Source organism: Sinocyclocheilus grahami, unplaced genomic scaffold (genome assembly GCF_001515645.1).
Source record: "Sinocyclocheilus grahami isolate Dianchi unplaced genomic scaffold, SAMN03320097.WGS_v1.1 scaffold178.1, whole genome shotgun sequence".
Taxonomy (NCBI): domain Eukaryota; kingdom Metazoa; phylum Chordata; class Actinopteri; order Cypriniformes; family Cyprinidae; genus Sinocyclocheilus; species Sinocyclocheilus grahami.
Window position 1 is genome coordinate 1,825,962 of NW_015505357.1, and position 23,007 is coordinate 1,848,968.

Below are 23,007 nucleotides of genomic sequence, written 5' to 3' on the forward strand. Positions count from 1 at the left end.
GCGCCACTTCCGGTATTTTGCCGATTAGTCGACGCGAGCAAAATGAAGTCGAGGATTTTTAAAAATCGAATAGTCGAATCAAATCAACGAATCGCGACAGCCCTACATTTTTCACAATATTACTGTTCTTACTTTTTTTCTTTTTATCAAATAAATGCAGCCTTGGTGAGGATAAGACACTTGCTTTAGAAACAAAATCTTACCAATTACTATATCATTATGTATAGTAGTCAACATTTGAAGTGGATCAAAACCTTTCATCAACGTTGTCCTAAAACCAAAACAATACCCGTTCTTGTCATAGGACAACTTTGATTAACTTTTTTGATCCACTTCAAACATTGACTACTGTAAAATTTAAAATACATTTCTTTTAAATGTATAGCAGAGTAATGAGGCAGCAACATATGATAGATAAGACGAACAAGAAAGGCTATTAATAATCTTTCATTGTGCAAAAGTATTATTATACTAAAGGCTACAAATACAGAGCGGCTTGAAGTGGATCAAAACCTTTCATCAACGTTGTTCTAAAATCTAAAACCAAAATGCGTTCTTATTTTAGGACAATTTTGATTAACTTTTTTTGATCCACTTCAAATGTTGACTACTGTATTATATATTAATAATAAAAATTAAATACTAAAGTTGACCACTGCATTTATACATGCCACACAAACCATTTAATTTTCTATTGTTTTATTGCTCAACTCACCTAAATTTGACACACTGATTGAAAAAAAGGATGTTAATTTCTGTTTTGGCTTTTCACAACCGACCACAAACAGTAAACCCATTAGTTTGACATAATACTGTATTAATCCAAAATGTAAAAACAAAAATATGATGCGATTGCCTCTAAACAAGCTTCTAAGAATCAGGATAATCTCTCTCTTGCATAGTAAAAGGCCTCAGACCCTCAGCTTCTCTGAAACACCATGTAACTGCTTGTCTCTGTATTTATTGCTTCTTCATTTCTGTGTTCTGTACTGAAACCAGTGTGACTGTTGATCAGTGCTAAATTCAACACCAGTGTTTCGGGTGATATAAAATACTACATGAATTACATGACAACACTAGGGTGACCATACGTGCCATTTTCCCAGGACGCGTCCTGGCCAGGATTTCTATATTGCCTAAAACATCTAGGTTTTGGCTTTGATTGCGTGTGCAGACCGATCGGTGTATGACATCAAATAGATATTTTAGGCAATACAGAAATCCTGGCCAGGACACGTCCTGGGAAAATGGCACGTATGGTCACCCAAGACAACACCACACACACATCAGTCCCGACACATCTCACTGACACAGCTTTCACAGCAACAAGTGGAGACTGAAGCAATACTATAAATGTGCTATTTATATCATTTACATTTATGATTTTGAACAAAATACACTGACAGACTATAAACTACACCTACACACTTCTAGGAACAAAAATAATACATCCTATTGTTTTAATTAGATGTTAAAATGGGTTACTAACATCTAATCTAACGGAAAAGACAAATTATACCTCACATCTAGGATTGGCACAACGAAACTGAGCATGTGCTGACCCTGTATCTGTTAAAAATAATCGCAAAACCAAGCTTAAAGGGATAGTTCACCCAAAAATGAAAATGTGATGTTTATCTGCTTACCCCCAGGGCATCCAAGATGTAGGTAACTTTGTTTCTTCAGTCGAACACAAACGAAGATTTTTAAGTCAAACTGTTGCAGTCTGTCAGTCATATAATGGAAGTGAATGGGAATCACGGCTTTGAGTAAAAAAAAAACACACTCAAACAAAACCAAATTAAACCCTGCGGCTCGTGACGATACATTGATGTGTAAAGACACGAAGCGATCGGTCTGTGCATGAAACTGAACAGTATTTATATCATTCTTTACCTCTGATTTTCACCGCAATGCCCGAACTGTCCTGAGCGCGTTCAACAGCCTGCACGTGACTCTCTATCTACATTCTCATTGACTCTCTATCTACAATCTCAATTAGGAGTGTCAATGGTCCATTTGAGAGGTAGGTGGCGGTAATGCACTTCTAAGTCTGCGATCCGCTGTAAAGCAAGAAGAAGACGCGTCACGTGCAGGCTGTTGAACGCGCTCAGGACGCACTCAGGACAGTTTGGACATTGTGGTGAAAATCAGAGGTAAAAAATTATATAAATACTGTTCAGTTTCTTGCACAGACCGATCATTTCGTGTCTTTACACATCAATGTATCGTCACGAGCCACAGGGTTTAATTCGGTTTTGTGTATGTTTTGTTTTACTCTCAAAGCCGTGATTCCCATTCACTTACATTATATGACTGACAGACTGCAACGGTTTGACTTCAAAATCTTCGTTTGTGTTCTACTGAAGAAACAAAGTCACCTACATCTTGGATGCCCTGGGGGTAAGCAGATAAACATCAAATTTTCATTTTTGGGTGAACTATCCCTTTAAGTAATTTACAGAGGGCTGGAGGACACTTCTGGAGACCTTTCGACAATAAAAACACTTTCAGGAAGTAAATTTAGTATTCCAGTTATTAAATCACACTTCTTTCTAGTTCTTATGCCAGAGAAGAGCAAGTCATCAGCATTAGTTAAGACATATTAAAGGCCCTTGTCTGGTGAATGATGAGTCCAGTCATTGGGAAGAAGCCCAAGAGGTCCCACATTTAGTTCAGTAACCTTTTTTCCCATCATTCATTGATCTGTGACCATGAGCCGGTCCATTTTTCTGGCTGCTTCCTCACAGACGACCTTTGGCTTTCTCTCCGGACTGGGGCTCGGGGTGTTAGGGTATTCTCGGGTGCCGAAAATAGTGCTGCCGACACGTACGTTTGTAGAGCCAACCTCGATCTAATTGGAAAAACAATACAAATTGAACAAAATCGACTTTGCAATAAAATGAAAGTACAATTGAAATGATTGCGTGTGCAGACCGATCGGTGTATGACATCAAATAGATATTTTAGGCAATACAGAAATCCTGGCCAGGACACGTCCTGGGAAAATGGCACGTATGGTCACCCAAGACAACACCACACACACATCAGTCCCGACACATCTCACTGACACAGCTTTCACAGCAACAAGTGGAGACTGAAGCAATACTATAAATGTGCTATTTATATCATTTACATTTATGATTTTGAACAAAATACACTGACAGACTATAAACTACACCTACACACTTCTAGGAACAAAAATAATACATCCTATTGTTTTAATTAGATGTTAAAATGGGTTACTAACATCTAATCTAACGGAAAAGACAAATTATACCTCACATCTAGGATTGGCACAACGAAACTGAGCATGTGCTGACCCTGTATCTGTTAAAAATAATCGCAAAACCAAGCTTAAAGGGATAGTTCACCCAAAAATGAAAATGTGATGTTTATCTGCTTACCCCCAGGGCATCCAAGATGTAGGTAACTTTGTTTCTTCAGTCGAACACAAACGAAGATTTTTAAGTCAAACTGTTGCAGTCTGTCAGTCATATAATGGAAGTGAATGGGAATCACGGCTTTGAGTAAAAAAAAAACACACTCAAACAAAACCAAATTAAACCCTGCGGCTCGTGACGATACATTGATGTGTAAAGACACGAAGCGATCGGTCTGTGCATGAAACTGAACAGTATTTATATAATTTTTTACCTCTGATTTTCACCACAATGTCCAAACTGTCCTGAACATTTTCATTTTTGGGTGAACTATCCCTTTAAGTAATTTACAGAGGGCTGGAGGACACTTCTGGAGACCTTTCAACAATAAAAACACTTTCAGGAAGTAAATTTAGTATTCCAGTTATTAAATCACACTTCTTTCTAGTTCTTATGCCAGAGAAGAGCAAGTCATCAGCATTAGTTAAGACATATTAAAGGCCCTTGTCTGGTGAATGATGAGCCCAGTCATTGGGAAGAAGCCCAAGAGGTCCCACATTTAGTTCAGTAACCTTTTTTCCCATCATTCATTGATCTGTGACCATGAGCCGGTCCATTTTTCTGGCTGCTTCCTCACAGACGACCTTTGGCTTTCTCTCCGGACTGGGGCTCGGGGTGTTAGGGTATTCTCGGGTGCCGAAAATAGTGCTGCCGACACGTACGTTTGTAGAGCCAACCTCTATCTAATTGGAAAAACAATACAAATTGAACAAAATCGACTTTGCAATAAAATGAAAGTACAATTGAAATGAAGCAACACTTACTGCATGTTCAAAGTCAGTAGACATGCCCATACTGAGCTCAACCTGCTCTACTGGGATCTTCAGACTTTCACAGACTTCCTCACGACGTTTCAAAAGCATCTAGACACCACATAGATTAATTTACATACTTGCATTTCACATGCTATGTTGCAACATCCTTTTAGCATGAAGTGAGCTTGAATAACAGTTTCTACAAAATTATTAAACAGCAAAAGTGGTCAACATTGATGATAACAAGAAATGTTAGAATGGTTTCTAAAAGAACATGTGACACTGAAGGCTGGAGTAATGATGCTAAAAATCCAGCTTTGCCATCACAGAAATAAATATTATTTTAAAAAACAAATATTTAAATTTTAATATTTTACAATATTGCTGTATTTAATCATATAAATGCATCATCGGTGAGCAGAAGACACTTCTTATGAAAACAAATAAATAAATAAATCTTTCTGACCCCAAATTTGGTAAATATCTTTAAATATTTCAGAGACTTCAAATATATGCAAGGTCAGCTGATCTGATGCACCTGGAAATCGGGGTTGGGGCCTTCGCTGAGGTCGTAACCGTAACGGCCAATCGTCATGAGCCCGGCGAAGTCAAGAGCAGGACACTGAGACATAATGTGTTTTACCATGTTTACAGTCTCATCGGGAGGCAGGCCATGTTTACCTGATGAAACACGTCCAAGAGAGACGATCGTGCTGAGGTTTCAGAAAAACAGTCATCTGATACACTGAGAAAAGATTTCATAACGCTTAACTGTTTTTGTTAGACATGTGCCCACTGTGACATTCACATTCTGTTCGAAAGTGAATCAAACAACATCTGAACCTTTGATATGGGCTTTTGCAACAAAATTGCATAAAACATCTGAAACCCAGTATGATGCTCCCAACTGTGAATCTGTAGATTTCACAAACATCTAATAAAATGCAAAGCATCACAAGTGATTTTGTAACAATATAAGCATGCAAAGGACATTTCATTTGTACAGTACTACTGACTAATGTCTCATTAAGAGTTCAAATGGGTTTTTGCAACCCATTTTGGGTTTTAATAATGTGCCTGAAAGTAAGGAAAGTTGTATGTGCTGTGACATGTTGAGAAAAATATGAAAAATAGGCTTGAGCAACAATGAAAGATACAATTTTGTAATATTTGATACTCCCAAATCACACTAAATTCTTGATTTTAATTCTCATAAAATAGCAAAATACTGTATGTAGATTTTGATAGGAATTTGTAACATTTTCACAGCTGATGATTTGGGTGAAGAATACTCACTTTCCTCTCCGCTGGTGTTGATCTGAACCATAATCTTTAACCGCTGTGTGTTTGCAGCTCTCATTTTTTGCCACGAGCTGTTGACTTTTTCAGCCAGTTTCGCAGAGTCAATTGTCTCTACCATATACAGGTTTGAGACACCTATGATTGAATTAAATGAATGTGGGTTAATTCAGAATAAAATAAAGTCCTAAACCTATCACTCGGTCTAACATTACTAAGTAGTTACTGTCAATCTAGTATTTAAAGTCAAGCTAAATGTAAAACTGCTTTGCTCACCCAAGAGTTTGTTGACATTATTCTTTTGCAGATGACCGATGAAATGCCATTTTATTTCTGGACATGATGAGACAACCTACAAAGATGTTTTGCATTGATCAAGACATTTGATCAAAAACAACTTAACAAATACATTTCAATTTGTCTGACTTCATACCAGGGGATGGGAAGCTTTCTCAACAAGTTCATTTACCTGCGGAAAAAGGGGATATTTAATACGAAATACGTGACCAAGCTTCAAAACATGCATACTTATTTATTTACTCACATAATTCTCTCCAAAGTTTCGTTGTCCATGTTTGTAAGCCTCCACCACCATCTCTGGTGGTTTAGTCTTACTAACCGCAACCAGACGAGGGGCTATACATGGTAACGTCTGCAAGAGAAAAGTAAAATACTTATTGCTAATATTACTAAGCTTATTGCTTAGCAGCGTCGGAAATAAACTTTTTCTTAATACAATATTTGCCCCACTAGAATAGATTCTGGGGGCAATTTCTGCAATAGTATTGTAAAATGTTAAAATATTTCATGTTAAATATTGTTACTATACAGTATATACAGATAATACAACATATACAGTGGTGGCCAAAATTATTAGAACACTAGTATTTACACTGGCTAAAATTTTTTTTAAATCCGTTCTTTCTTTATTTTGCTGTAGTGTGTCAGTAGGAAATATCAGTTTACATTTCCAAACATTCATTTTGCCATTAATTGTAATAATCCAGTGAGATTTTTGTCTGACAGCAGCCAGTGCTCCACACAGAGATCTGATCTGATCATCATCCAGTCTGCCTGGAATCACATGAAGAAACAGAACACACTGAGACAGACTAAATCCAGAAGAACTGTGGCAACTAGAGATGCACCGATCGATCGGCCAGGTATCGGAATCGGCCGATTTTCCTCATGATCGGCCGGTCAGTCTCACTTCTTTCCGATTTCAAGCTGATCCGTTTTGCTACCAGGCAATAACGTCAGCCGTGCATTCTCACTCTCTTCTCTCCGACGACCCCTTCTCTCTCACACACGTCTCATTCGCTCCGGTTAAATAGTGCTTGTATTGCACATTATTTTAGTCATTCCCACCACCACCACTGATCTATATTAGTGGAGTGCACAATCCGCCCTCAGTCTCAAACAGCTTGTGAGCCACAAATACCAAAATGAGTGGCTAACTGCGCTAAAACGTTCAAATACATAAATAATTATGTCAAAATGCCTGCTTTGGCGAATATCCAGTTAAACACAGTCAGTTTTGGAACGGTAAATAGTTGAGAAAGAGAACGCAGGTTGTAACAGTATATTGGGTCCGTGGATAACTCTTAAAGGGACCGCAGTTCAATATTCCTGCTGCTGTCTGTCATGTTAATCAAAGAACAAAAGACAAAGAAAATCATTTTCTGCTCTTGACTGAATACAAATTAAAGTAATCAAATGTAAAATAACACTGGATGTGTTATTTTCCATTTGATTTCTTTAATTTCGGTAGTATTTCTTAACTGAATAAAAACGTACTTAACCTGAAAAACTTAGTTTCATAGCGCTCTTTATTCTATTGCATTTATTTGTGCTGTTGTTTGCAATTTTTTTGTTTTGTTCTTATTTTATTACATTTTACTTGTTTTTTTATGAAAATAAAACTTTGCATTGAAGAAAAGTAGATTTTTGTTTGTATATGCTGTCAATTATAGTTCTTAGAAAGAAAATCGGAATCGGCAAAAATCGGTATCGGCAGATCACACTAACAAAAAAAATCGGAATCGGCCAAGAAAATTGCAATCGGTGCATCTCTAGTGGCCACGTCTCCAAGATGCTTCAAGAGACCCTCCTGCAAAGCTCCCTGAAAAACTCTGTGCAAGTGTACCTAGTGCAAAAACTGCTTTAAACGCAAAGGAAATCACACCAAATGTTGATTTAAATGTTAAATGTTGATTTAAACTTCTTAATAGAAGTTAATTGATAACGAAAATCATTTATGACATTATTTTTGACAGCATCCTGATTTTACAGCATTTTTACACAAGTGCCTAAAACCTTTAACAGTACTGTAGCTTTGCAGGAAGGTCTCTTGAAGCATCTTGGAGACGTTCCTCACAGTTCTTCTGGATTTAGTCTGTCTCAGTGTGTTCTGTTTCTTCATGTGATTCCAGGCAGACTGGATAATGATCAGATCAGATCTCTGTGTGGAGCACTGGCTGCTGTCAGACAAAAATCTCACTGGATTATTACAATTAATGGCTAAATGAATGCTTGGAAATGTAAACTGATATTTCCTACTGACACACTACAGCAAAAGATAGAAATAACTGACTTAAAATCATTTTTTAGCTGGTGGAAATACTAGTGTTCTAATAATTTTGGCCACCACTGTACACACAATAACAAATCAGTGATTAAACGTATGATTTACTTTAACCACCATCAAACTTAAAATCCTCACGTGGCAATCTATTTGCTCCTTGTTTACACAGTGATATGTAAAGGCTTAATGTAATGTCAGAGTTTGAAGTGCATGTAATTGGCGCATGTCATGCAGATTTCATTTGCTGGAGCGTGACTGCTGAGAATGAGATATTTCATGCAACATGCATTCGTTCACACAACGTCCTTCTCCTGGAGTAGAAGTTACACTCTATTCAAATTCAATACCGTCATTCTGAACACCTTCCAACACTTTCATGAATCCAATGTATTACAAAAAAATGTTTTAGCTATAATTAACCAGCTGTCAATCATCCCTAGTTACTATATGGAGCTCGCGTATGTGTAAAGGTTGAACAGATTACATAACCCTGCCATAACAATATGGTAAACACGAGTTCGTTTTTTTAGAGTATTTTAAAAGCACATTGTTGTTTCGTGTCTTACTCAAAAGAAAGCGATGAAAACTGACCTTCGGGCGCCGGGAAACCGCTTGATTCACCCGGTCCACCACCGCCTGCACTTTCTTCCCAACCTCCTCCGACATTACTCTCCACAGAACACTACAGCCTCAGTGCGCGCACATACCATACACTAGCCGCCTGACGTCACGGGCAAATCCGGCAAAGTTTCCCGACAAAATAAAAGTCTCGCCTCATTTAAAGGAGATTGATTACAGCTCACCTACGCTTAGTAAATAAAAAGCCATCACACGACACAGGACTGGAAAGTAAAGTATACCGACAGCATTTTAAAAAAAAACAATGAACTAACATTTTTTCTAATTTATTGCAGACATTTTTATACAGAATTAATTTTTTTGGACAAAGACATTTATTATCATATCCTGTCCTATCACGGGCAACAGAAAAAAACATATCTAATAATGCTAGATTAGACAAAGAATAACTGTACACTGTGCAAATTGTACAGTTTAACAGAATTGGACTCTTTGAAATCCTAACAAGTCAAGATGATTGATTTGCTTCAAATGCATACAGCTACCAAGGCAATGGAAATGTTGACACAGTTTGAATATGAAATCAAATATTAATGAAAAGTGAATAACAAAAAAAGACTTTGGATTAATCGCACTGTAGTCCATTTATTCACAAAAATGTATGAATTGTGTACACACATTTCTACAGACGTAGGAAAGTACATAAAACAAGGGAGGCGTTTATAAAACAATATTTTTCAACACAATCAAGGATTTCTGCTTTAATATTACGTCTTTGTTGTGAACAGACATGAGATATCAATTTTTTTCCATATTTGCTGGATACAAAAAAAGCAGGGGGGAAAAAAGTGGGTATCATCCTCATACTCGTTCAAGACACACTAGCCGCCTGACGTCACGGGCAAATCCGGCCAACTTCCCGACAAAATAAAAGTCTCGCCTCATTTAAAGGAGATTGATTACAGCTCACCTACGCTTAGTAAATAAAAAGCCATCACACGACACAGGACTGGAAAGTAAAGTATACCGACAGCATTTAAAAAAAAAACAATGAACTAACATTTTTTCTAATTTATTGCAGACATTTTTATACAGAATTAATTTTTTTGGACAAAGACATTTATTATCATATCCTGTCCTATCACTGGCAACAGAAAAAAACATATCTAATAATGCTAGATTAGACAAAGAATAACTGTACACTGTGCAAATTGTACAGTTTAACAGAATTGGACTCTTTGAAATCCTAACAAGTCAAGATGATTGATTTGCTTCAAATGCATACAGCTACCAAGGCAATGGAAATGTTGACACAGTTTGAATATGAAATCAAATATTAATGAAAAGTGAATAACAAAAAAAGACTTTGGATTAATCGCACTGTAGTCCATTTATTCACAAAAATGTATGAATTGTGTACACACATTTCTACAGACATAGGAAAGTACATAAAACAAGGGAGGCGTTTATAAAACAATATTTTTCAACACAATCAAGGATTTCTGCTTTAGTATTACGTCTTTGTTGTGAACAGACATGAGATATCAATTTTTTTCCATATTTGCTGGATACAAAAAAAGCAGGGGGGAAAAAAGTGGGTATCATCCTCATACTCGTTCAAGAGCCTCCAACATGATTATACTGTTTCCTCTAATCACCTGAAGACACACAAAATGAGCATTCATCATTGCACAGAATAAAACACATCACATCACATCACATCAAGCTGCTTGTTGATCTTTGAGTGATATACAATATCCACGATCAATTCAATATAACTATTACCTGAACTGTAATGTCTATTTATATGATACTTGTGCCAGCTAGTTTTGTTTCACCATCAGTTATGTCATTTGTTTGATACCAGATTGTGATATTAAGTACTGACCACCATCCCAATGGAGTTCATTTGTCCTCCAGGAGCCATTTCTATACTGTCATCTACGACCATGTTCATGAAGGGATCAAATCCTCGCAAGATGCCCTGAACATGACGGCCACCATTGAGCTTAACTGAAAGTGTGCATGAAAACAACATTCGGAACGGAGTTATCATGTGGGTTTATTAGAAGAACATATATTTAGATAAGGTTATTTATTTGCATTCAAGGTTACAATCACATACTGTTGAAATAAAATATATCTAGGATATTATGGAGATTTCCAGATTTCTCACGCTCTTCTTTTTCTGGATAATACTTGCATTTGCATTATACTCACGTGAAAGCTTCTTGTCCATAAACCTAAAAGGCAAGAACAAAACGGGTACTGTTTTACAGATACTGGACCAAACATTTAAACCGAATTCATATGAAAGTGTAACAAAAATGAAATAGCATGTGGGTTTTCTGCGTTAAATTTGAATAATATAATGTAGCTGTTAGTTGTGAAATAAATGCAGACAAACCGGCTAGCGCAGTAGAATAACGCAATGCTCAAATTAACGCATTTCTATCAGACTTACGATCACAACCAACAAAGGGCTTGAAATACTTACTTTTTCAGCTCGGGCGGGTGTGCTTTGCTCATGTTTATTTCGTTAGATCAGATAGTTTTGTAAAACAGAACCGTTTGAAACACGTTTCAAACAATGTATGAACAGTGGCGGAAGTGCTGTACTAGGCACTAGGTCGCGGGATTTTCTGTACCAGTCACCGTGTGAAATATCGCCCCCTACTGTAGCGGAGGATGACCTTCAATAACATTGCACAATGTAATGTCACTTATCTTTAGGAAAAACTACAGGTGCATCTCAATAAATTAGAATGTCGTGGAAAAGTTCATTTATTTCAGTAATTCAACTCAAATTGTGAAACTCGTGTATTAAATAAATTCAGTGCACACAGACTGAAGTAGTTTAAGTCTTTGGTTCTTTTAATTGTGATGATTTTGGCTCACATTTAACAAAAACCCACCAATTCACTATCTCAACAAATTAGAATACTTCATAACACCAATAAAAAAAAACATTTTTAGTGAATCTACGACCATGTTCATGAAGGGATCAAATCCTCGCAAGATGCCCTGAACATGACGGCCACCATTGAGCTTAACTGAAAGTGTGCATGAAAACAACATTCGGAACGGAGTTATCATGTGGGTTTATTAGAAGAACATATATTTAGATAAGGTTATTTATTTGCATTCAAGGTTACAATCACATACTGTTGAAATAAAATATATCTAGGATATTATGGAGATTTCCAGATTTCTCACGCTCTTCTTTTTCTGGATAATACTTGCATTTGCATTATACTCACGTGAAAGCTTCTTGTCCATAAACCTAAAAGGCAAGAACAAAACGGGTACTGTTTTACAGATACTGGACCAAACATTTAAACCGAATTCATATGAAAGTGTAACAAAAATGAAATAGCATGTGGGTTTTCTGCGTTAAATTTGAATAATATAATGTAGCTGTTAGTTGTGAAATAAATGCAGACAAACCGGCTAGCGCAGTAGAATAACGCAATGCTCAAATTAACGCATTTCTATCAGACTTACGATCACAACCAACAAAGGGCTTGAAATACTTACTTTTTCAGCTCGGGCGGGTGTGCTTTGCTCATGTTTATTTCGTTAGATCAGATAGTTTTGTAAAACAGAACCGTTTGAAACACGTTTCAAACAATGTATGAACAGTGGCGGAAGACGCGTACTAGGTCGCGGGATTTTCTGTACCAGTCACCGTGTGAAATATCGCCCCCTACTGTAGCGGAGGATGACCTTCAATAACATTGCACAATGTAATGTCACTTATCTTTAGGAAAAACTACAGGTGCATCTCAATAAATTAGAATGTCGTGGAAAAGTTCATTTATTTCAGTAATTCAACTCAAATTGTGAAACTCGTGTATTAAATAAATTCAGTGCACACAGACTGAATCACAATTAAAAGAACCAAAGACTTAAACTACTTCAGTCTGTGTGCATTGAATTTATTTAATACACGAGTTTCACAATTTGAGTTGAATTACTGAAATAAATGAACTTTTCCATGACATTCTAATTTATTGAGATGCACCTGTAAATATTCTTTAATGCCATATTTGGGCTACTGGTGTTTTTTTTTTTTTTTTAAAGTGACAAAAATAACAAACAAAAACTACCAAAACTTTTTAAACAATTTATTTGAAAACAATGCCAATGTAATGCATAACATGAGGTAAATTTTCTGACAAATGTTATTCAAAAGAAAAAAAAATCATCACACATCTTGGGACAAAGCAGGTGATACTAGAGGTAGCCGCAAGTGAACACACCCAGACACTAATCTAGAGAACTAAATTTAAAAAGCCTCCAGTCTATATTCTTAATAAAAGATTTGGGGGGGAAATATAGTTATATTTGCACTTACACTTTTGCACCACATCATTTTCAATTTGAGTCATAAAGTGAATATTATACAGTGTTCAAAGACAACAACAAAAAAAAGTTAGTGCAAAAAAAAAAATCACTGCAGCCTTTGGTGTTAGGAAGAGAAAATGTTAGAAGTGTTACATAAAACATCAGAAACAAATGACGATTATTAAAGGTTAAGAAGCCCTGATATACAAATTAAACAATAAAATGGACTTGTTCTGTTGCCCGAGTCACCTAATCTGAGGTCTCATATCAGCACATAATTCATTCATCCAGTCTAGTAAAAAATTTATGAAATTATACTTGCAATATTTGGTCTGATAGCATAAAATATCATGTATATAAGGCATGCTACTATCTGTAAAGCTTCTACAATTTTAGAAGAATAAAGCTTACTTTGTTTCATGTAGTTTACGAAATACAGAAACAGAAATCTCACAATGTAAGTAAAATGCTATATAATAAAACAAGCTGAAACACTTCAGTAGCCGAATCTAGCAAATACAAAGATATTACATCCTCCAACTTGACAGACAACAAGAAGCAGTACATACATTAAGCTGGTTTTGTGTTTCAGCGAGGCACTGGCTATCTAGAAAAAAGAATTCATTTATGTGTATATGTCAAAATATTAAATTCACCATATTCTCACAGTAACATAATGGATATGACTTCTATATCGGTATAGAGGTATGAGAACATTGATCCTGAAGTTGAAGTGGTTTTAATTAGGTACCCGTATCTGACAAAATGCAATTGGCTTGTCGATCTTATCAAAGGCCTCTATTATTTTTCTGGCAGTTTGGCTCAGATTGGTGGAAGTGAGTTGTCCTGTTTACAACATTATACCTCATGAACCACAGAAATCAAAACCTGTAAAATACTGATAATATTCAGACAGTTTACCAAAACCAAAAATGCCTGCTGAATATAATTCCTGATAGCCTGAACATCTGCAGACTGATTTCCCTGCCCTTAAAGGGACAGTTCACCCAAAAATGTAAACCCTGTCATCATTTACTCACCCTTATGTCAGCATGTACGACTGTTTATGTGGAACATACAAGATGATACTTTGAAAAATGTTTGTAACTGTTTTAGTTGAAACTGACTTCCATTAAATGGACAAAAATACAATGGAAGTCAATGGGAATCAAAACGCTTCGGTTATCAGTATTTTTCAAAACAATCGTCTTTTGTGTTCCACGACATTAGGGTGAGTAAATGATGAATAGTTCACCAAATAATTTCAATTCCATAATTATTTATTCATAAAAACCTATATGCATACACAAAAATGTAAAGAATATTCATTTTAGAAGCACTTTTAAGGTGCTTTTTGTCTAAATGCAATGGTTCTTTAAAAAAAAAAAAGTATGTTCTGTAAGAAAAAATAATAACAGTTAACATGATTAGAATATGATGGTGAGAAAATTAGATTTTTTTTTTTTTTTTAGTGAACAATTCCTTAAAAAAATGGAAGCTCTTTCAATCCTCACTGAATTCATCTTCATTTTCACGTATCAGATGTGTCTGGCAGTGCTCTAGAAAAGTGTTCAGAGCTATGAACGCCTCGGCACATGGCACACAGTGATAGACTTTCTTTTCACAATCTTCTGGAATCTCAGCGAGGGGAATCCCACCTGTACACACACTACAGCACCTGCATGTGTCGGCTGGTTGAGTGTGTTCCTCAGGGACTTCCTCAGGGAATTCCTCATGGACTTTCTCATGGACATGCAGCTTAGCTTTGGAGCTAAAGACCTGGTCGCATGACGTACAAGGATACTCGGCATCCTCGTCTTCATCACTATCATCCTGCTTATCCATTTGCTCTTCTTCCTTGTGCTTGGTTTCCATCAAAACAGGTAGATTTTTGGTCCTAGGTCTACCTCTTGGTCTTTTTTCTTGGGAAGGTCTGAGCTGCTTAGCTGCCTTTGGGCGGAACCCAGCTGCGTCAGCGCCGGATGATTTGCCACTCAATTTGAGGTGGGTCTCATGGTGAGAGCTGTAGTGTCTAAAATGCGCCAGACGCGTCAGATGGTGCAGGAACTCTTTTCCGCAATGGAGGCATGGATATGTTTCACCTTTTCGCCTTCGCCTGGTGGTCTTCAAAGAGGTTCGCTGCAGTTTCCTCACCTTTATCTCCCGCCGGTGTTCCTCTTTCCTGTGCTGATGGAGGAGTGATATCTTAGGAAATGATTCGTCACAGGAACGGCATGGAAACGACGAACTTGAGATGAGAACTTTCTTCTTCTTCTTCTTCAATGTACTTACAATGACAACTCTTTTCTTCTCTGTGCTGCTTTTCATGTGCGCATGGGAAAAGCGCATGTGGCAACCAAGTCCAGCAGAAGAATGGAACTTTCTGTGACACAAAGTGCATGTGGTAAGAGATGAGTTGGCGCTTGGAGGAGACGGAGGCGAGGAGACATCTGAAGGTGGAGGAGGTTTGAGAGTCTTGGCGGGCTCACAGCCTCCAGCCTGCTGGTGGAGTAGCAGCTCTTGCTTGTGGCTGAAGGCTTGTCCGCATGGAGCGCACGCATAGGGGCTATTGTCATGATAGAAGGGAACTTCTGAAGATTCAGTCCCGCAGGAAGGGCAAGAAGAACCCCTCTGAGATTTCCCCATGCATGTCTGGCACATGGATGAGGTGCGAGAACATTTGTGTAGCTGCAAACTAGAGAGCAAAGCAAATTTTTGGCCACAGTGTTGACAGCAATGGAGCTTCTGCAGGGCGTGCTCTCTTTTCTGGTGATGCTCAAGACTCTTCTGGTCAGAGAATTTGTTGCCACAGTCTTTGCAGATGGAGGAAGACCGCTGTTGTTTTGGTTTGTACTCGATGCAAGTGATCAGTTGGGCCAGTTTGGATAAGGTGTCTGACATGGGTCTAGCCCTAGTGGGGATCTGGTCACCTTTTGCTCCATTCCAGCAATGTACAGAATCCATATTCCTTTAAGGAAATAAAAAAATTTAATCAAATTGATCCCATTTAATCACAAATTCAAAAATGACTTTTAATGTAACATTTTATTGAATGTATATATATATATATATATATTTACAACTACAAGCTTTTTAATAGAACCAGTTCACATAATTAACCAGGCGAAAATCATAAAAGTAAAAATAATGAAACAAACTGATGTCCTTGGCTATAAAATGAAGACACCTACCACAACTACATGCAGTATTGCTGTAGCACTGACACAGGAAGAGTTTGCTAAGTTGTTTTGCTATGCTGTTGACATGCAACTGACATACAAACTTACCCGCTCGAGGACTTTGTATCACACAAAATAGGTTTCTCGCACATCTATGTGGACATTACAGCAGGTGTTCTCAGGTTCATAAACGCAAAACGCAAGAAAATGTGAGGTTAGACGCACACGGACTTTCACTTCAACTTCCACGCGCTTCTACTAACCTTAACCCAATGCAGTTTGAAGAACTACAATTCCCATCATCCCCTACGCGTGTACTACATAAATAAACGTGAGTATAAAATTCAATTAAACCCATTTGAACATGTAAGGCTGATTTATTATCAGCGTATTAAAAAAATGGCTCAGGAAAGACCACCTTATAGACGTTTCATTTTCAATTTATCAAGAGCATTTATCAAGCGTTTATATTAAGGGACAATAAAACAGTGTTGTTGTTAACGAAAACGAAAAGCGATGTTTTTGTTAATCGAAATCCAGCGAAAATAAATCAAATCGAATAGTAAATATTAGATGAAAAGCCGACGTACTAAAACAGAAAAAAGAATACATGACGAAAGCACACACACAAAAAAATATTAAAACTTAAACTAAACTTGAAAACCTATACAATATACAAATGACAAAATACATTTACTGACATTTAGAATTTCTGTCTTTTTATGATTTATTCTTCGCTCGTAGACTTTTATTATGAAATGTACACAAACCGCACATCTTCCCCTAGTGAGGTGGAGTGAAATGACACTCCTTTTGCTGGAATTATTAATATCTGTTCATTGTTGTCATTGGATTTATGCACCCATATCATTTATTACCATGATTCAAATCAAATGCGGCAGTTTAGACATGAAATCATAATGATTGTGTCCCTTATGTGACACTCTGTCCTCCTCCGGTCCAGTTGGCGGCAGCTGCACGGTGCCGCATCAGAACAGTGTGTCCCGCACGCCGGCAGCTTATGAAGGCTTCACCGGTTTAACCTCAATCGGTTTCAGCGGAATCGCAGGGGAAAGGGCTATTGAAGTCGAAATATGATTTAACGCACAGCGTGGCTTTGGTCACTGAAAATGACAGCGAGCGCTTGCGTATTCCTGTGTTGATCGTGTTATTCGAGATTAATTGTCATCATTGTACACACACTGAATAGGTGAAGCTCGATATTTCTGATGGCCGTGTCAGGAGGCGCCCGGCGGATCCCGATGGGTGTGCGGACATTCAGCGAGTTTCTGGAAATAGCCTTTTAATGTAACATTTTATTGAATGTATATATATATATATATTTACAACTACAAGCTTTTTAATAGAACCAGTTCACATAATTAACCAGGCGAAAATAATAAAAGTAAAAATAATGAAACAAACTGATGTCCTTGGCTATAAAATGAAGACACCTACCACAACTACATGCAGTATTGCTGTAGCACTGACACAGGAAGAGTTTGCTAAGTTGTTTTGCTATGCTGTTGACATGCAACTGACATACAAACTTACCCGCTCGAGGACTTTGTATCACACAAAATAGGTTTCTCGCACATCTATGTGGACATTACAGCAGGTGTTCTCAGGTTCATAAACGCAAAACGCAAGAAAATGTGAGGTTAGACGCACACGGACTTTCACTTCAACTTCCACGCGCTTCTACTAACCTTAACCCAATGCAGTTTGAAGAACTACAATTCCCATCATCCCCTACGCGTGTACTACATAAATAAACGTGAGTATAAAATTCAATTAAACCCATATGAACATGCAAGGCTGATTTATTATCAGCGTATTAAAAAAATGACTCAGGAAAGACCACCTTATAGACGTTTCATTTTCAATTTATCAAGAGCATTTATCAAGCGTTTATATTAAGGGACAATAAAACAGTGTTGTTGTTAACGAAAACGAAAAGCGATGTTTTTGTTAATCGAAATCAAGCGAAAATAAATCAAATCGAATAGTAAATATTAGATGAAAAGCCGACGTACTAAAACAGAAAAAATAATACATGACGAAAGCACACACACAAAAAAATATTAAAACTTAAACTAAACTTGAAAACCTATACAATATACAAATGACAAAATACATTTACTGACATTTAGAATTTCTGTCTTTTTATGATTTATTCTTCGCTCATTGACTTTTATTATGAAATGTACACAAACCGCACATCTTCCCCTAGTGAGGTGGAGTGAAATGACACTCCTTTTGCTGGAATTATTAATATCTGTTCATTGTTGTCATTGGATTTATGCACCCATATCATTTATTACCATGATTTAAATCAAATGCGGCAGTTTAGACATGAAATCATAATGATTGTGTCCCTTATGTGACACTCTGTCCTGTAGTACCTATCAACAGAAATGACGTAAAGTAGAACAAAACACATTTATAGCTTTTGAATGAGCTTTTATTGTTATATTTTAATTTTTAAATATTTCTATTAATATAATTTCAGTTTAAGTAGTATATTTTATGTTATTTCAGCTCTATTTCAAATGACAAAAATGATTCTAAATGAATTTAGTTGATAATAACAACAACGTTTTATTGTCCATTTCTGAAAGTATTTGTATTTATTTCAACTTGATTCTAAGATTAAAAAGATGTACCTGGATTTTGGTCTTTAGGTACTCAATGCAAGAGATGTATGATGTGGTAGCCAACGTGGATGACTACAAACACTTTGTACCGTGGTGTAAAAAGTCCCAGACCATCATGAAAAGAGCCGGTCATGCCAAAGCTCACCTGGAAGTGGGCTTCCCTCCGGTTGTTGAGCGATACACTTCAATGATAAGCCATGTCCGTCCACATCTGGTCAAAGTAAGCCTTCTGTGTGCTCTACAACATCATCACTGAAATGAAAAGAAACAGAAATTTTGTAAATAATTATATTCCCCATTTCAGGCTGTGTGTTCGGACGGTAAACTCTTCAATCATTTAGAGACAATATGGCGGTTTAGTCCCGGTATTCCTGGCTATCCTCGCACATGCACTGTAGACTTCTCTGTAAGTATCATTTACAAACGTTTGCTTCCAGTTGACCCTTCGCTAAGCTCCACCCCCCTTGGTTACTGTTGCTAGGCCTGACAAACTTGCAGAATGTAAAACAGAGAGTATTCATTAATATTTTGAATTAGTTGTTTTATATTTTTCATTTTCCTTTTGGTATGTTTTAGTAATTTAAGTATGTTTTTTTTGGCAGATTATTATTAAATATGTCAATTTAGCTTTTATTTTTATTTTAGTTTTAGAAGTTTTAGACATTTTTGTTGTTGTTGTGCTTTTTTTATTGGGTTTATTAGTTTTAGTTTTTTAAAAATATGTCTGTTTAGCTTTTATTTGATTTTATTGCTGTTTACGTTTTAGTAATTTTGTTGTTGTCGTTTTTTTGTTTTGTTGGTTTTATCAGTTAATAGTTGTTTTTTTATGTCTATTTAGCTTTTATTAGTAATTTTAGTATTTCACCTTAAACTGTGAAAATTAGAAACTTGCCAACTAACTGAAATAAAATAAATTTACATTTTTTTGTATTTGATTTTATATTAACGTTTTAGTTTTTTTTTCTTCCCCAATTCATGTTACTAGTGCTGGACAACAATTAATCGCGATTAATCGCATCCAAAATAAAACTTTTTGTGTACATAACATATGTGTGTGTACTGTGTATATTTATTATGTATATATATAAATACACACACATGCATGTATATATTTCAGAAAAATATGTTATGTTTATATATTTATATATATATAAATATATACATGTAAATACTTTCAAAATATATACTGTATGTGTGTCTTTTTATATAAACGTAATAAATATACACAGTACACACACATATATAAACAAAAACTTTTATTTTGGGTGCGATTAATCGCGATTAATCGTTGCCCAGCAAAATAAATAAATATATAGTTTTAGTTAGCGACAACACTCAGTGTTTGTTAGGAAGTAAACTCACCATGTCTCTTTCTATCTGGATGTTTTTGTTTTTCCTCAGGTCTCGTTTGAGTTCCGTTCATTGCTGCATTCGCAGTTAGCGACTGTGTTTTTCGATGAGGTGGTGAAGCAGATGGTGGCGGCGTTTGAGCGGCGAGCGGGCAAACTCTACGGACCCGAGACGAGGATACCCCGCGAGCTCATGTTTCACGAGGTCCATCAAACGTGAGGTGCACCTTCACACGGGACTCACCTGCATCTGGAACTCCCAAAACTCTTTCAATGGTTATCACATGACAAATCAGATCACTAGATTACATCGGGATGGTACGATAGATACCATTTACTTTTAGAAAAAGATTTCAGTTCATTTGAGCACCTTAAACGTGTATCTTTTTTTTGCTTTTTGACTGTGAATGAAAATGAATTGATTATTGCAAAGTTAAGTTGAGGTGGAAAACTTTTCACTACGGTTTCATCTGGTTTACTCATTCAGTCCTGTTGTGGGTTTATTGGGGCCAAATCTGACTTATTACTGAAGCTGAAAGGAATATTGTAGGTGAAGTCTGTCGCACACTGCTGATTACCACACAAAATAGTTTCGATTTGTACCTCAGCTTTTTAAAACCAACAATAAATATGTACAGCACAACCGTTGTTTACTTTCCCCTTGCATATGTGCAGCTGTTTAATATTTTTAAGGTTTTAAGTCAATATTATTTTCGGTGGTAATCAACAGCATGCAAAAGGCACAGATTAACCCAGAATAGTCCTTCTAAAATAACTAGATATGAATTCAAATTGCTTGAATTTGATCACGCTCACAGTGACCTACTTGACTTCCACACTGCACTGAATTTATAATATTCATCTCAAGAAGTCACACTCGGAGGTGTGTGACTCCAAACACAACTGTAAATATAATAAATATGAATTATACAGTTAGAGTGACGTCAAATATTTCTCTCACCTAAATATTTATCCTCATAGACGACAAAAAACTGTGTTTATAGAAGTAGTGTATTGTAATGAAGGAATTACGAATTGTATTTAGCATGCTTTTGCTTTCTTTGGATGCGAACTCAGGGCTTTAGAGAAATTCAGATGAAAGAAATATACAGATTCGGCCTGTTTTCCCCTAATAGTGATCCCAGTGTGTGCCTGTTCATGTAGACTGTGCCATTTCTGATTTGTTGCTACGTTAATGTTTAAACACTACTGTATTTGTGTATTGTTTGTGATTTCCTGAAAAGCTACAGTATGAGCTGGCGAAGCTTCAGATACAAGCATAGCGGACATTTTTTGCAACATTTATTTTGAGGTTTTATTTTTAGCCATTTCAATGCCTTATCTAAGTGCTCATGGCATTTATAAATGACTTCAAATAACGTAATTGTCAAGAATTGTCCATTGATCATTTATTCGTGCTGTGTCAAACACCTGTCTAAGAGTCTTCCATGGAAATAATGTCACCGTTAGTAGATTTCTAGGATTTATCATATAAAGACTTTTGTTAGATGTCTGTTAAGTGAGAATGTTTGGTTGAAGAACTGTGAATAAGAACCAAAAAGATGAAGTGCTTCATAAGAGCAAGAAGAGCACAGTTTTAGGAACAAATTCTCTCTGAAATTAATGTTCTGTTCAGTAAATCTTAATTCTCTGTCGACAGGCCTGTCGTCAGTGTTATAATCTTGCACAAGCATTTCTTTTAGTTGTTACACTTGAATTCAATGTTGAGGAGATACACGAGTAACTTACTTGTGAAAACGTAAGTGGTGCAGTACCAGGGAACAAAGAACACAAAGTGAAACCAGCAGTGGAGGTCGAGGAAATCGGAGGAAGGTGGTGGTATCTGGGTCATGTATTTATAACAGTGTGAGAGACTATAGGAGTTCCTTATTCAGGCTTTCCTGATATGTAGATCTTTTCCATGCAGATCCTTACACCAAATTGATCTAATAAAGAAGAATGACCATACTTCGATCTTAAGACAATTCATACAGGCCATAATTTGAGCAATAACCATGTTTGCGTGCACATCATTTACAGAATAAAAATTTAAATTCTGACATTCACTCAAGGCATGTCTTTCCAAACCAGTATTTATTAATTTCCTCTGTGGAACATAAAGATATTTTGAGAAATTTGTTGTTTTTTTTAATCCAATGCAGTGTTCAGTATTATTTATATACCATTATAAAATGTATATAACATTTTGAATTTGTTTGTTTTTTTTAAATATATATTTTCATTTTAAATTTGTATTTTATTTCTGTTTCTATATAGCGTTATGTTTAATTCAGTTTGAGTAACTGTAGTATTTCAACTTAAAACTAAATTTTTCTGCAAGTTGCGCTGGCAATATTTTTTTTATTTTTATTACAATTACCGAAAACTATTTCAATAGTTTTAGTTAACAATTACAACATTGCTCCATTGTTGCTTGGTTCCCAATGTGCTTCAAAATATATTTTGTTTTTGCAGAAAAAGTCAGTTATTTAAATCTATTGCACAGTGGCAGATTACTTTCATTTGAATACGGACCTTCCAAATACATCACAATTATGAATTATAAAGCAATATACCAACTACACTCCTAAAAATATAGGTTCTAAGAAAGTTGGGCGTTTTTTCAGCGATGACTGAAGAACCATTTTAAAGGGTTTATTCTCGCTGTAGTATTGTTGTTGCCGCCGCCATGTCGTGAAGGCACTGTTTGCTTCGTTGTGAAAGCTAAACTACTTTGTTTGGCCTTCCAAAAGTGGACGATATGGCTTCGTCATGCCTGGAGCTGATCCGTGCTGGTCGCTGAGGAAATACTTCA

At 36.3% G+C, this 23,007-nt stretch overlaps 4 protein-coding genes across 9 annotated transcripts; 1 reads left to right on the forward strand and 3 right to left on the reverse strand.

The window, feature by feature from the left end:
* Positions 1-2,395: 2,395 nt before the first annotated feature.
* On the reverse strand, positions 2,396-8,803 carry LOC107593998 (proline synthase co-transcribed bacterial homolog protein-like). Of its 3 annotated transcripts, none has more exons than XM_016283926.1 (9): positions 8,673-8,803; positions 6,042-6,149; positions 5,931-5,966; positions 5,774-5,849; positions 5,495-5,635; positions 4,971-5,009; positions 4,737-4,879; positions 4,208-4,306; positions 2,396-2,854 (listed from the first exon to the last, which is right to left on the reverse strand). In XM_016283926.1, exons 1-9 carry the CDS (start codon positions 8,745-8,747, stop codon positions 2,699-2,701), a joined length of 873 nt encoding a protein of 290 aa, XP_016139412.1. In that variant the 5' UTR covers positions 8,748-8,803; the 3' UTR covers positions 2,396-2,698. The 3 variants fall into 3 exon arrangements, with proteins under 3 accessions (XP_016139412.1, XP_016139411.1, XP_016139414.1); XM_016283925.1 differs by lacking the exon at positions 2,396-2,854 and adding an exon at positions 3,738-4,126; XM_016283928.1 differs by lacking the exons at positions 2,396-2,854; positions 4,971-5,009 and adding an exon at positions 3,739-4,126 and having other exon boundaries at positions 8,673-8,801.
* Positions 8,804-9,009: 206 nt separating this feature from the next.
* LOC107594056 (small nuclear ribonucleoprotein G-like) lies at positions 9,010-12,367 on the reverse strand. 3 transcript variants are annotated; one of them, XM_016283988.1, is made up of 5 exons: positions 11,158-11,309; positions 10,881-10,903; positions 10,549-10,673; positions 10,267-10,318; positions 9,010-9,520 (listed from the first exon to the last, which is right to left on the reverse strand). In XM_016283988.1, exons 1-4 carry the CDS (start codon positions 11,187-11,189, stop codon positions 10,268-10,270), a joined length of 231 nt encoding a protein of 76 aa, XP_016139474.1. In that variant the 5' UTR covers positions 11,190-11,309; the 3' UTR covers positions 9,010-9,520; position 10,267. The 3 variants fall into 3 exon arrangements, with proteins under 3 accessions (XP_016139474.1, XP_016139473.1, XP_016139472.1); XM_016283987.1 differs by lacking the exons at positions 9,010-9,520; positions 10,881-10,903; positions 11,158-11,309 and adding exons at positions 11,652-11,713; positions 11,921-11,943; positions 12,198-12,367 and having other exon boundaries at positions 10,018-10,318; positions 10,549-10,611; XM_016283986.1 differs by lacking the exon at positions 9,010-9,520 and having other exon boundaries at positions 10,018-10,318; positions 11,158-11,301.
* A 2,056-nt stretch (positions 12,368-14,423) lies between these two features.
* On the reverse strand, positions 14,424-16,478 carry LOC107593999 (zinc finger protein 271). 2 transcript variants are annotated; one of them, XM_016283930.1, is made up of 3 exons: positions 16,295-16,478; positions 15,308-15,975; positions 14,424-15,268 (listed from the first exon to the last, which is right to left on the reverse strand). In XM_016283930.1, exons 1-3 carry the CDS (start codon positions 16,336-16,338, stop codon positions 14,511-14,513), a joined length of 1,470 nt encoding a protein of 489 aa, XP_016139416.1. In that variant the 5' UTR covers positions 16,339-16,478; the 3' UTR covers positions 14,424-14,510. The 2 variants fall into 2 exon arrangements, with proteins under 2 accessions (XP_016139416.1, XP_016139415.1); XM_016283929.1 differs by having other exon boundaries at positions 14,424-15,975.
* Positions 16,479-16,981: 503 nt separating this feature from the next.
* On the forward strand, positions 16,982-21,847 carry LOC107594035 (coenzyme Q-binding protein COQ10 homolog A, mitochondrial-like). The gene is made up of 5 exons (XM_016283964.1): positions 16,982-17,484; positions 18,589-18,608; positions 18,871-19,063; positions 19,148-19,249; positions 20,245-21,847. The coding sequence occupies exons 1-5, from the start codon at positions 17,416-17,418 to the stop codon at positions 20,410-20,412; spliced, it is 552 nt and encodes a 183-aa protein (XP_016139450.1). The 5' UTR covers positions 16,982-17,415; the 3' UTR covers positions 20,413-21,847.
* Positions 21,848-23,007: the final 1,160 nt, after the last annotated feature.